This window comes from Camelus dromedarius, chromosome 17 (genome assembly GCF_036321535.1).
Source record: "Camelus dromedarius isolate mCamDro1 chromosome 17, mCamDro1.pat, whole genome shotgun sequence".
NCBI lineage: Eukaryota > Metazoa > Chordata > Mammalia > Artiodactyla > Camelidae > Camelus > Camelus dromedarius.
Window position 1 is genome coordinate 31,205,046 of NC_087452.1, and position 12,726 is coordinate 31,217,771.

The following is a 12,726-nucleotide window of genomic DNA, read 5'->3' on the forward strand; positions in this document are numbered from 1 at the left end:
TGGCCCTCGTCAGTTGAAAGCATGACCAGTAAAACAGCAAAGGGAGAAGGCCTCATGTGAAGTTTTTCTTTAGCTCATGATTCATCCCACTTCCTTCCCTCTGCCCCGGCCCCAGGAGGATGTTGCTGTGGCCGCTGCGGTTTTGGAGTCCCTGCTGAAGTTGGCCCTGCTGGCTGGTCTGACCATCACTGTTTTCGGCTTTGCCTATTCTCAACTGGCTTTGGACATCTATGGAGGGGCCATGCTTAGCTCAGGATCAGGTATGCACAAGAGGTTTTTCCAGACTTGTTCTAAGTTCCAAACTGAAATAGAAGAGTCTTATGAAACTCAAACACATGGTTGACATCTGTGTCAGTGTAGGGAAAATTGCCAGTGGCTGCGGCTGTGGGACAGTTCCCCTCACCTGAGGTCAAACCAGCTCAGGGCACAGTTGGGTCTTTGGCACCAGGTGGATCAATCCCCCAACCTCACTTGGAGAAGTTGTTGGGAACCTTTGGCTTTCCTCTCAGGCCTAAAATGTTTTGCCAAATGCTTCCCTGTGCTCCCTCTGGGGCAAGCGAGGAAGGCAGAGGGCAGGCTCTAATGAGTCTCTGCTTGGTACTAAACACATCCAAAGATAGTCAGTGCCACATAAATCTCACGGCCTGATGCATAAAAGCCTCTGAAGGGTAACCCAGAGCCATTTGCAGAGAATGAAATTGATCTCAGCAAATAAAATGGTATATTTAATCCAGTGACTCTTGGGTTTTGAAAGAGAAAAGTATTGAATGTGTCTAACTTTGAAACACCTGGTGCCCAGGACACTGAGCATCTTACGACATTACTGGGCCCTATGGACTTCACTAGTTTCAAAATGTGCTGGATTGTGGGCTGGCAGTCCATATGTAGTGTTTCATCTTGGGTAAAGCAAAGGTGTTTTTAATTCGTCAGGTCACTAGACAAGAACCCTGAAGACTTTTTTCTGCTGCCCTATCTCAAATGTAAAGGGCCTTGTCAAATGCCATTTTACATGTTTTAATCTCAACTATAGTGGGCTCAAACTTTTGGTATTAGGAGAAGAAGGGCCAGGTTTCTACACTAGAGCAAACACTAGGTCATTAAGTTTGAAGAAACACCTACCGTGAAACCAGTGGTGTGGTTTGTGGCTCCCTGGGGCTTGTGCCATGAGAAGTACATCTCCATCAGGCAACTGCAGGGAGACCTCATTAGAAGGCCATTACCAAGTTAGGGTGCAGAGATTGGTGGCAGTGGGGGACAGACTACTTCACAGCAGCTCTGCACCTTTGGAAAGGTAATCACCAAGGAACAGCCTTTGGAACGCAGTCACAGGACAATGCCGTAGGCAGAGAGCTGTCCCATCGATAAAATGTTCATTTGCTGGAGTTATTAATCATAGAAGATATATAAGCAAACCACTGTCACCATGTGGTCTTCTTACTCAAGTGAGATGCTGGTGCCAATCTTGATAAGTTTGTTGCTTAAAAAGGTCAGTGTTAGTTGACTTCTAAGGTAATAAATTCTATCTCTAATGGTTTGTGTCCAGAATCATTAATAATTTTAGACTCAGAAAGATAGTCTCTTGGTATCATCTTCAGAGAGAGCGGAGTCTTGAGAATGATCTGGTTTCTCGGTCTCTGGAAAGGATGTGCGGTTGGTGTGCCGCTGAAGGATCTTTCGAACCGTTGTGGCCTCTCACCTGGCCGGGCCCCCTTTCACGTCTCCTGTCCCAGCAGGGTCTTCAGCATTTGTCTTCTCATTGCAGCTGCCTCTCATTTTGACCTAACTTCCAGCACTCTGGAAAGCTCGCAGTGGCTTCTGGGAGGGTCAGAGTGTCTCCCCAGGGTGCCCGCCAGCTCTCCTTCCCTCACCTCCACACCACCCCTGTTCTCCTTGCCCTGCTCCTGGCTCTTCAGACTAGTGCTATGTACTTGAAGCCTTTCCTGTACCAGAAAATATTAGCACTGCTGCTCTCCGCCCCCCACCCCCACCACAGTCTTTTTTGTTTGCTGAAATACCTCCCAAAACTTGACTTTCTCCAGAAAGTCTTACGAATCAGAAAAGAATGGGAACTTTCCATGGCTTAGCCCAACCACTTCATTTTGAAAGTGGAACTTGCAACACTGCTGTCCTCAGTTGCCCCCGTTGCATGTTGGTTTTTGTCCTCACCCGTGAAGGGGCTCACCTGTGCCCTGAAGTGGCCTCTTAGAGCCTCCACGCTCTGTGCTGCTGTCTCCAGACGTGGGACTTGGATGCAGCAGAGGCGGCCTCCCGTGGGGCACTGTGGTTTTGCTTGCATTACTTGGACTTAGCACTGTATGTAATTAGGGGCTTTGTGAGAGCTTAGACTTTTCTCAGAAGTCTTCCTCAAACCTCGCTTTTCCACGCTAAAGAGAAAGAGAAACATTGGATGAACTTCCCTGAGATTTGTTACACTTATCTCCTACATGCTTGTCTTTTGCTCTTTCTTTTGCTTTTTAAAATCTCTTTTTCTCCTCTGTCCCCTTACATTAGTTTCCTAGGGGTGCAGTAACAGTGTACCACAAGTTTGTCTCACAGTTCTAGAGGTCAAAAGTCCAGACTCCTGGTGCCCCAGGGCCGTGCTCCCTCTGAAGGCTCTAGAGGAGGAATCCTTTGCCTCTTCTAGCTTCTGGTGTTTGCCATCAACTCTTGACTTGTAGATGCGCTGCCCCAGTCACTTGGCTGTCTTCTCCCTGTGTGTCTCCACATCGTCTTCCCTCTGTGGGTGTCTGTGTCCAAATTTCCCCTTTTTATAAGGACACCAGTCATAATGGATAAGAGCCCACCCTAAGGGCCTCCTTTTACTTGATTACATCTATAAAGAACCTGTTTCCAAATAGTTCATACTCTAAGTTATTAGGGGTTAGGACTTCAAATTACTTTTTAAAATTTATTTATTTATTTATTTGGGGGGGGCAGGAGATAATTAGGTTTATTTATTTACTTATTTTCTTAATAGAGGTATTGGGGGTTGAACCCAGGACCTTGTTCATGCTAGGCATGCACTCTACCACGGAGTTATACCGTCTCCCTCAAATTACTTTTTGGGGGATATAATTCAATCCATACTGCCACTCAGTTCAATCCATAGTTGAAGGTTCTATCCACGAATTCCTCAGTTTCAACCTTTTTCCCCAAATTAACTCAAAGCCCTTATCCTTGAATCATTGTTTCCTGCGAGAATTTGTGTTTTCCATGTCGCAGAGCAGCTCACTATCAACCTTCAGGTAGACCCACACGTGCCATCAGCTTTCAGTTACCAGATGAGAGGTGCAGGTGATGAGGGGAGCATTCCTCCCTGCCGGGGAGAGGAGGATGGAGAGAGGCAGGAAGCACGCTGAGCCGAGCCTCCAGCCACCCCAAAGCAGAGCGTGGCCCTGCCTCCTCGGCTGCTGTCATCCCCCAGCTGCAGTGGGGGCCAGGCTACTTTCTGCAGCAGCTTGGGGAATGAGATGCACATGACATGATGGAATGTGGAACCCAGGAGAGGGTCATCTGTGGAAAATAGTTTTTTGTTGGGCATTAGGGCTGCCCTGTTAGTATTCCTTTTGGTAACTTTTGACTGCCGTAAAACTGTTCAAGGATCCCGTGGCATGGAGATATTTCAGAGGAAGCAGCTTTCATAAACCATGAATAAGTTTCACATTCTGAGACTCTGGAACTTCAGCCCTCCCCACCGTTCTCTTTTTGTGGTTTAGGTTTTTCTTTATTGAGATCTAGTTTACATAAAATGAAATGCTGTTCTCTGAAGAGTACAGTTTGATGAGTTTTGACAAGTACATATACACTCAGGTAACCAAAATCCAGATTAAGATACAGAACATTTCCATTACCCCAGAAAGTTTTCCTAGGACCCTTTCCAGTCAAGTGCCCCCCACCCTCACCTCAGAGGTAACCACTGCTCTCATTTCTTAGTATTGCTTTTAAAAAGGATTTCCTATAAATGAAATCATACAGCATGGGCACTTTCCTGTTTAGCTTCTTTCCCTCAATATAAAGTTTTTGAGATTCATCCATGTTTTTACATGGATTGGTACTTTTCTCTCTTTGATTGCTTCTCAGTATTTCTTTGTATGGTTGGCCCACAGTTGGTTTATCCTTTCCCCTGTCAGTGATCACTGTGGGCTATAATGAATAAAACTGCCGTGGGTGTTTTTGTGAAACATGTTTATTTCTCTTGGATAGATACCTCGGAGTGGAATTGCTGGATCATAGGTTGGGTATATGGTTATTTTATTAGCAACTGCTTGGCTGCCTCTTAGTAATGGTCCTTCTTAAAAGAGGATCAATTCCATTTTGAGGCTCCCGATCTTTTGTTAGCAGATCTTCCCGAAGCTTGTTAGTTAGTTGTGGAACCACATCACTTTGTTTTAGAAGAAAATAACCTTGTGGGCTCTGATCCTCCCTGCAGGGTTGTGGGTGTTCTGTCTCCGTAGTTTCCTGCTGCTCCTGAGCCCTGGGCTTCTCCCCAAGGTCTTTTCTTCAGGGCCTCTTCAGCTGAGTTTCTCTGAACATGCAGGGCCACCTGTGTCCCTAAGTGCTCTAACTAGCAGACTTCTTCAAGCTAATTTAAAAAGCAAGAAATTTCCTTTCTGGCCAGATCAGCTTTTAGTTGTTAAGCCAGAGACCTGTACGTTTATTTGTAATTGTCCTTTTGTTTGTAGCTGGTTTTTTTTTCAGTCAGTGCCTGGCACATTGAGAGTCCTTCCAGATAGTTAAGACCATAGGCTCGAGCATGCATCTGCCCAGTGACAACACCAGCAGGGCTCATGACCCAGTCCCAGTGTTCTGTGACCACTCAGCCCAAGTCAGGGTGCACGGGGGCCTCCCGTTTGGGCTCTGGAGTCTCAGTGGTTGTTTCCTTGTAGGTCCCATTCTGCTGCGTGCCTATTGTCTCTACGTCCTCCTGCTTGCCATCAATGGAGTGACTGAGTGTTTCACATTTGCTGCCATGAGCAAAGAGGAGGTTGACAGGTGGGTAATCGTTAAGGCACACCTTTAATCATGGCCTTCAGTCAAAATGAAGTAACTTCTTTCTTTTCATCCTGAACATGCATTTTCAGAAGGCTCTTTTAGAGCTAGGAGTGTGGCTTTCCTCAGGCACCATTCAGTGAGTCCTCCTCACGGTAGGGCTGGGAGTTGGGGGCAGCAACTGCTCCTCACCTCCCCCTGTGAAAGACGAAATCTGGGCCCTGAAGGGTTGTGTTGGTCCGGGTGGCAGAGGCAGACACGAGGCAAACTCCACTCCTGCACTCCTTGCCCAGTGCCTCAGCGGGTTACCAGACAGCTTCTCCAAGCTGCGCAGCTATAGACTCTGATGTGAAGGTGTTGGAGAATCTCAGGGATCTGTGACATCTCTCCTCAGAGAAAGGCCCAAGTGCACATACAAGTTTTGCCACATTTTTTTCCATCCATTGACCCAGATCAGGACCTCTGCCCTAGAACTTCAAGGAGTAGTTCTTAACACTGGTTATGAATCAAAATGCCCCATAGACTTTGTTAGAAATGCAGATTCCTGTCCACCCTGCTTCCCCCACTCTCTCTCCCGCTGCACCTGCAGAATCAGCAGGCCCCAAGCACTGAAATGTCTTCAAAGCTCCTCAATGACTCTGACGTGAACTTCTGATAAAAGCCTCTGACCCACACCCAGGATCACTCATTTCTCGTGTCTCAAATGCCAGAAGGTAGTAAGGCAGTAAGTGAAGGCATCACTGCAGTGAGCGTTTGAGGAGAAGAATTAAACTGATAGGGACAAAGAAGAGAGAGGAAGGAGGAGAGAGGAGGAGGAGTGGGTGTAGGTAATGAGGTGAGTGGCCCTCGTTTTCCCTTTGCTCCTGAGGCCTGGGCCCCCAGGGGGTTTCACGCTGCCTCGGCAGTTCTTCGAGTGCTATTGAAACCACTCAGAGGCCTGGTGGTGGTGGATATGAAAAGGGGAGCTCAGAGAGCTGGGGACGCCTTCCTCTCATTCAGAACAGCCTCTGTCTGCTTCCTACCTGGGCTTGTCTCACGGGCTTGGTGACTCTTTGTGCGACACCACAGGTGAGACCTAGAGTCTAGAGCAGCAGTCCCAGCCCGGACTGATGAGACTCCCCGAGGGGGTCCTGGCCCCCTCCCACTCCAACTGAACTAGAATTTTAGGGGTGTGGGCCAAGGAATCTTTTATCACACAGTTCCAGGAGATTGCTGAGGATAGCTAGGGCCTCAGAAACCACTGGTCCAGACCAGTTTTCAGAGTAAAAACTACACTGAGCACTGTGACCCAGGGCATACTTAGCTGTGGCTGAAACAAAGCTTTCACAAAGCAACAATACCCCAGTTACATGCAGGACACACTGATGGTTTTTAATTCTGTTCTGTTTCATTTTTTAAACTGCCATGTCATGACCCACTAAATTGATTTCCCAGCCTACTTTCAGGTCACAACCCATAGTTTTCAAATAGTGGTCTAGACAATGGTTTTTGCTTCAGACAGTTAAATTTATAGCTATAAACTGCTTTGAGTTCATCCTTTTTTTTTTTTTTTAATGGATGAAAAGGTCTCTTTAAGTTTAATTTTGAAAACACTGTGTTTTTACTTGAAAGGTGCTTCTAACATGAAATAATTTAAAACTATAATTTGAAGCCTACTAAATGAGGTACTGAGGCCTAGTGGAAAGAGCTCTGGACTAGGAATCTTTCTCTTTGAAGGGAATTTTGTTATAATTTCAGCATTAGTGTTGAGGGGGAGAGTCAACACTAGGCCTGTTTAAAACATTAAAAACATGTCTTATAACCAACTCATGAGGGAAAACAGGCAGTGGCTGGTTGCTTTGGTTCCTCTTTTTGCATTGAACCGAAGGAAACAACTTTCTCAGTTAGTTGTAATGGGATCTTGGCAGTATATTAAAATCTGGAAAATTATTTTCGTGGTATTAGTAGTTAACGTAGAGAAGAGACAGAGACACTTTCTCATCTGGAGTAACTCACTCCCCTTAAGAGTAAAATGTGACTTTAAGCATGGTCTTCAGATCTATATTAAACATATACCAGCCCCCTTTCTGTCTGGGCCCTTGGCCCCAACCCCTGGCCTCTCTGAGCCCGTGGGCTCATCATAGACCCCAGCGTTTTTTTCATCTTTATGAGTTTAGCCAGATAGAAACCTCTAGTAAGGCTTCTTATAGTAGATTTGAACAGCTTAGTGAAATGTTATGATTTATTTGCATTGGATGTTTTAGATTCTGAGTTGAAGAAAAAATATTTATAAACTCATGGGTTTTTCCTTAACCAATTTCAGGTTAATTGGTGCTTTTCTAAATAAAAATAGGGCATTTGGTTGGATGTGAAATATTAGAATGTCCTTTGAACTGCAAGTGGCCTTTTTGTTAATAACCTCATAATATATATAGGATAAGATTGATGGATTTTACATTATGTCCTATTGAAGAATTTTCGTACTGTTTTGTTAAGGGTATCTCATTTCTTTTGTTCATTTGACAGATACTTTTTGAGCATTTACTCTCTAATGGGCTTTGCTTTAAGCTCTAGGAAAACAGCAATGAACAAAAAAGATCTCTGCTCTTCCAGAGCTGACAGTGCAGGGAGCAGATAGCAAACAAGTAAATAAGAAAATATTACGCTTTGCAGAGAACTAAAATGGTTATGTCATGAGAGTCAGGGCCTTTTAAGTTCGGGGGGCCCCTCTGAGGTGGTGGCATTTAGGCTGAGGCCTGGATGACCAAGAAGAGTCTGCCTTGCAGAGATGCTACAGAGCCTTCCGAGCAGAGGGGACAGTGATGCTGAGGCCCACAACTTAAAGCTCCTTTGTCTGCTTTGTTGACCCTTAAGTTCCCAACATGGAGTCAGACTCTGTAACCGTTGAATGAAGGGTGAGCGTGATCTTCTCATGTTGGCAGATTAGAGACATGTGCCATCCTCTCCATGGCTGCAGAGGCTGCATGACATGGCTTTGTCTTGACATATTCAGCCAGCACTCTGGGGGACGCTTCAGTTGCTGCTGCAGTCAACATCCTTGACCGTCCATCTTTAGATAAGCCTGATCAAATGACTTACTGTTTATGTCAACCAAACCTTGGAGAATAGTCATTGTCACTGACTAATTTTACATTGATTTTAAAAAGTGGTATTTTAATTTTATCTTTAAAATTCTCATTTTTTCCTAAAGTAGATTATGCCTTTAAGGGTATAGATTTGTGAGTTCTGGGAAGTTCAACAGCTGCAGACCGCTCTTCAAGTGAAAAACAATGGACTTGGTCATCATCAGCTCCTCCCAAATGGCCACACCAAAGAAGCTACACTGTGGAACTTGTCCCTGCTTAAATGAGCATAAATTATCTGCTGGTTTCATTCATTGTTTCCATTCTACTTGGAGTTGGGAGAGGATGACTTTGAAAGTTTGTGAGCCTATGGCTCTAAACCATGGTCTTGGTAGACCTTTCTGAGATAGTTTCTGAAAAAAACACAAACAAACCAGATTACATATCTCTGCTTCTTTTTGGAAAAGAGGTCAGAGCACTGGCGTATAATGGGTCCCACCCTCAGTGATTTTTTTTTATGAAGTTGGACATTCTGATCATTGATAGTAGTTAGTGAGGAGACTTCCCCTGTGAAGATGTGGGCTCTTATATTTCCATTACTTATTAAAAGAAACAAATAAATTCTCTCTCTGGAATTCTGCATGAAAGCACACGTCCGTTGTTGGAGTACAGTTGTATGCGTGTGTTATTCTTACCACCCACTCTGATGAATTGTATCTCTATTACACCTTGGCCTTGCTCAGCCCCAGGACCAGAACCTGGGCATTTGGGGGACACAGGAGCTTTCTTACCACCTCTCCCTCATGCACAGAACCTTAGTGGTGGCCTCTGAGGTTTCCTAACCCAGCTGACACAGCTTGGGGACCTAAGGGGTTTGGTTCCCTCAACAACTATATACTTAGAATGCTTGCTGTGTGCTAGACAGATACTGAGGAATTTTGTTTGTGGCTGTACCACAAGCCTTTTGGAGGACTGTGGCAGCTATTTTATCTTTGCTGAGACTCAGTTTCCCTTGCTAAGAACTGAAGATAACTAAGAGGCATGCTGCTCTGAAATAGGGAAATGAAGGGAGCAGAATAAGCCATCCAGTCATAGAATCCGGAGAGCTCTGGAGAGCAGAGAGCAGAAAAAGGGACATGTAAGAGTCTGGGAAGCACTGAAGTGGGGCCTGGCCTCGCTCCCAGTTTCCATTTCATCTTGGAAGCTGGCCACTTGCTTTGAGTGAAGTCCACTGGCCAGGGTTACAGGGCTTCTTCCTTTTCCAGGGGAAGCGATGTGAGGTGTTAAAGTTTAGGGGTCAGGGGTTAGGTTGGGGTGTCAGCTCACTCCTTAGGCAAATCACTCACCTCTCTGTCCTGGTCTCCTCATCCATAAAACAAATCCAAGCTCCACGGGGCAAGGGCCGCATGTGTTCATCCACCAGGGCATCCTCAGCACCCCTTACAGTGAGTGAGCGTTCACCTGTGATTGTTACCCGAGTCATATTCTTGTGCCTCACGTTGAAGTCTTGGGCTGAACGGGATTTTCATGTGTTCTGATCACAAAGCGTCACTTAAACTGGCCAGTTATTAGACTTACCTTAGACATGATAAATATCTTGAGTTGTTCATTTTCTTTCTCTTCTGTAGGGGTGAGGGAAACAGTGACATTTCCCTGTTATCCCTTTAGCATCCTTTTATTGTGAAAAATCAGCTAGGTCGTGGGAATGCAAAGGTGCTTTCTGTGAATTTGTGTTCATGGCCACTTTCTTGGCAACTGCCCTGTGTCGCTTGCCTCCCCCTCCCCAGGTACAATTTCACGATGCTGGCCCTGTCCTCTTCGTTCCTGGTGTTATCCTATCTCCTGACCCGGTGGTGTGGCAGCGTGGGCTTCATCTTGGCCAACTGCTTCAACATGGGCATTCGAATCACACAGAGCCTCTGCTTCATCCACCGCTACTACCAGAAGAGCCCCCACAGGCCCCTGGCTGGCCTGTGCCTGTCGCCAGTCCTCCTCGGGACATTTGCCCTTAGTGGTGGCGTTACCAGTCTTTCAGAGGTGAGACTCCCAGCTGTCACACCACGTGCTTTTGCAGCCTGCCCGCTGTCCCTCATTCTAGGCGTCCCCTTCGTGCTCTGCCTGAAGCAGCCAGACAAGTACTTGCTACCTCTTCCCCCTCCCATTAAGCTCTGGGACATCATCTTATGATAGACATGGCTGAGCAGTGTTACTCATGGGAGCAGAGTGAACCCTAGTACGTAGCAGCTGGCACGCCTTCGCTTTATCTGACTTGAAGCTGGGACAGTAGGCCCTCTGCTCTCCCTGGCTTGCCCCCGAGGAAGGAGGTACAGCTGGAGGGGCTGGGACAGTGATGGTGGTTTCTTTCTGCAGGTGTTCCTCTGCTGTGAGCAGGGCTGGCTGGCCAGGCTGGTGCACGTTGCTGTGGGGGCCCTCTGTTTGGGAGCCACTCTTGGGATGGCATTCCTCACAGAGACCAAGCTGATCCACTTTCTTAGGACTCAATTAGGTATGTCCAGACTCGCTGACAAAACGACGTGACCTCGGGGCAGCATTGGCACTTGGACCAGCTGTGGGGCGGTTTTGTGGGTGGAACACATTTTCTATGCAGAAGAGCCAAGCTGAGGGGTCTGCAGTGGAATGAGACCTGCCCAGGCAGGTGAGACGTCAGCAAACCACCGGACCAGACACTTACATCCATTTGAGGTTTTAGACAGAAGGAGGAGTTCCATTTTCAAGGGAAGACCAAAAAAGCTCTTTTAAAATAGATGTAATTATTTTTTTCACCATTTTGTTGTAATCAGCATTTTTCTTTTGAGTCATATGTTAAATCCTTTTGGATGTCATTGACCTTACGAGCTACGTCCTCCAACAAACTATATCTTGGATGTTCATAGTTAATAATCATCTGGACTAGAAGAAGAGATGTAGCCATTTTACCCTTCACAGGAATATTTCATGGATCCTGTGAAAGCCGGAAGGAGACTTGGTGTTACGTGATGTCATGCACCAAACAAGAACAAAGTTGGCCCTGGTTGTGTAACTTTCCCCACATCAGCACTGTGGCCTGGGTTTTTAGAGAAGGAGAAATGTTGCTCAGTGAGAAATCCAAGCAATGAAAGCATAAAGTCACATTTCCCACAGTTAGCCCGGAGGGCCACACCTCTCATCTCAGTGCTGTGACCCCCAGGCCAGCACGTGCCTTCCCAGAGCAGGTGTGAGCTGGCTCAAGACTTCTAGCCTGGCCACCTGAAAGGGGGGCTTTGAAGGACTCTGTGATCCAGTTTGAGCTGCCTTGTACCCTGAAGGGAACACTGCTTTGCAGCTGGCTGACAACTTCTCATGTGGAGATTGCACAGATGACAGCTGAAGTTGAAGAGAGATATCTTTTTTTCCTCAGAATAAAATAGAGTGAATTCTATCTGGCAAGTGTCACTCAGTCACATCCCTCCCACTGACCCATCACTTCTAGCACTGGTCAGTATACCTGAATTCCAGCCCCAGAACAAGAGTGACAGGCCTGTGGGTCTGGTCCTCTGGGCCATGATGTGAGCCCCGGCTAAGGTGTTTATGTCCCTGCCCTGCACCCAGCAGGTGAGATCACGAGGCATGGTTCTAAGGCAGCAAAGCATTTTTCTCCTCATTAATGTATTAATTAATTGGATGATTGACCTTTGGAGCTATGTGCACAAACTGTATCTTGGATGGTAATAGTAAAATCATCTGGCCCCAATGTCCCTGAACTTCCTATGTTTAAACCAGAGAGCAGAGCAACTTGTATCAGATGGTAGTTTGGCTAAAATGTATGTGTTTAAATCCACTGGCCCAGAGCCAGGAAGTCCAAAGGTAATGACCCACCAGCAAACTGAGACTAGGACCCAGTCACCTTGACACCTTTTTTTGTTGTCAGAGAGAGAATGCTTTGTATTAATTGAGGGAAAAGTGGTTAAATACAAGATGTCACTGGGCCCTCAGAGGCCCTCCAGAAGCATGACCTTGATCATGTTTTGTAAGGCAGGGCCAGCCTAGCTCAGAAGAACTGATCTCCTTGTGGGGTAAGGTAGGTGGTACCCACAGGAGGCAGCGCTCCCTCCCATGTACTTTTTTTGTTTCTTGAATGCACAGAAATGGGCTTCCAGCCCTCACAAGTTCCCTCTCTACTGCCCTTGACCACTCCTCCCTCCCCTAGAACCTTGTCACCCACCCCCTGCCCACTTGACCCCAGACTTAAACTGTGGTCCTGGGACTACCTGTCTCAGCATCACCTGGATTGCAAGTTAGAAATGTGGGTTTCCAGGACCCACTCCTGACCTCAGGTGCCGGGCTCTGGGACAACTTTTTCAGCAAACCAAGATTGGTGCACCCCGTGGCCCTTAACCGGGTTTAGGGCCCAGGCCCTGTTGTGCTCACGTTCATGGTGTCTGTTGTGGCTCATGCTCTGCAGCCTGGAGAGGCTCTGTCTGACAGCGAGGGCTCAGGCTCGTCTCAGGCGCTGCTGTGGGCACCAGGCTGCCGCAGTCAGGGCCAGCCTCTCGAGAGACAGCCAGCTGGGATGGCAGCCTGGGGCTCCCTCCTGTGGCCTGCTTCCCCATTTCTAGGAAGAAGAGTTCCCATGGCCCAGGGTTTGGGGAAGAAAAGAAGGTGTTTCCCCCTTACTAACACCTGCCTCCTGGACTCT

General features: G+C 46.8%; 1 protein-coding gene across 8 annotated transcripts in view; it reads left to right on the forward strand.

Annotated features, from left to right (window-relative positions):
• RFT1 (RFT1 homolog) overlaps window positions 1-12,726 on the forward strand; it is a 43,852-nt gene that overhangs the window by 22,796 nt on the left and 8,330 nt on the right. For 7 of the 8 annotated variants that reach the window (XM_064496435.1, XM_064496436.1, XM_064496437.1 and 4 more), the window contains 4 exons: window positions 116-260; window positions 4,887-4,992; window positions 9,839-10,088; window positions 10,422-10,557. In XM_064496435.1, the coding sequence (XP_064352505.1) occupies window positions 116-260; window positions 4,887-4,992; window positions 9,839-10,088; window positions 10,422-10,557 (637 nt within the window). Of the gene's footprint in view, window positions 1-115; window positions 261-4,886; window positions 4,993-9,838; window positions 10,089-10,421; window positions 11,470-12,726 lie in introns of those variants that run through there. The other variant, XM_010985072.3, reaches the window with a different exon arrangement.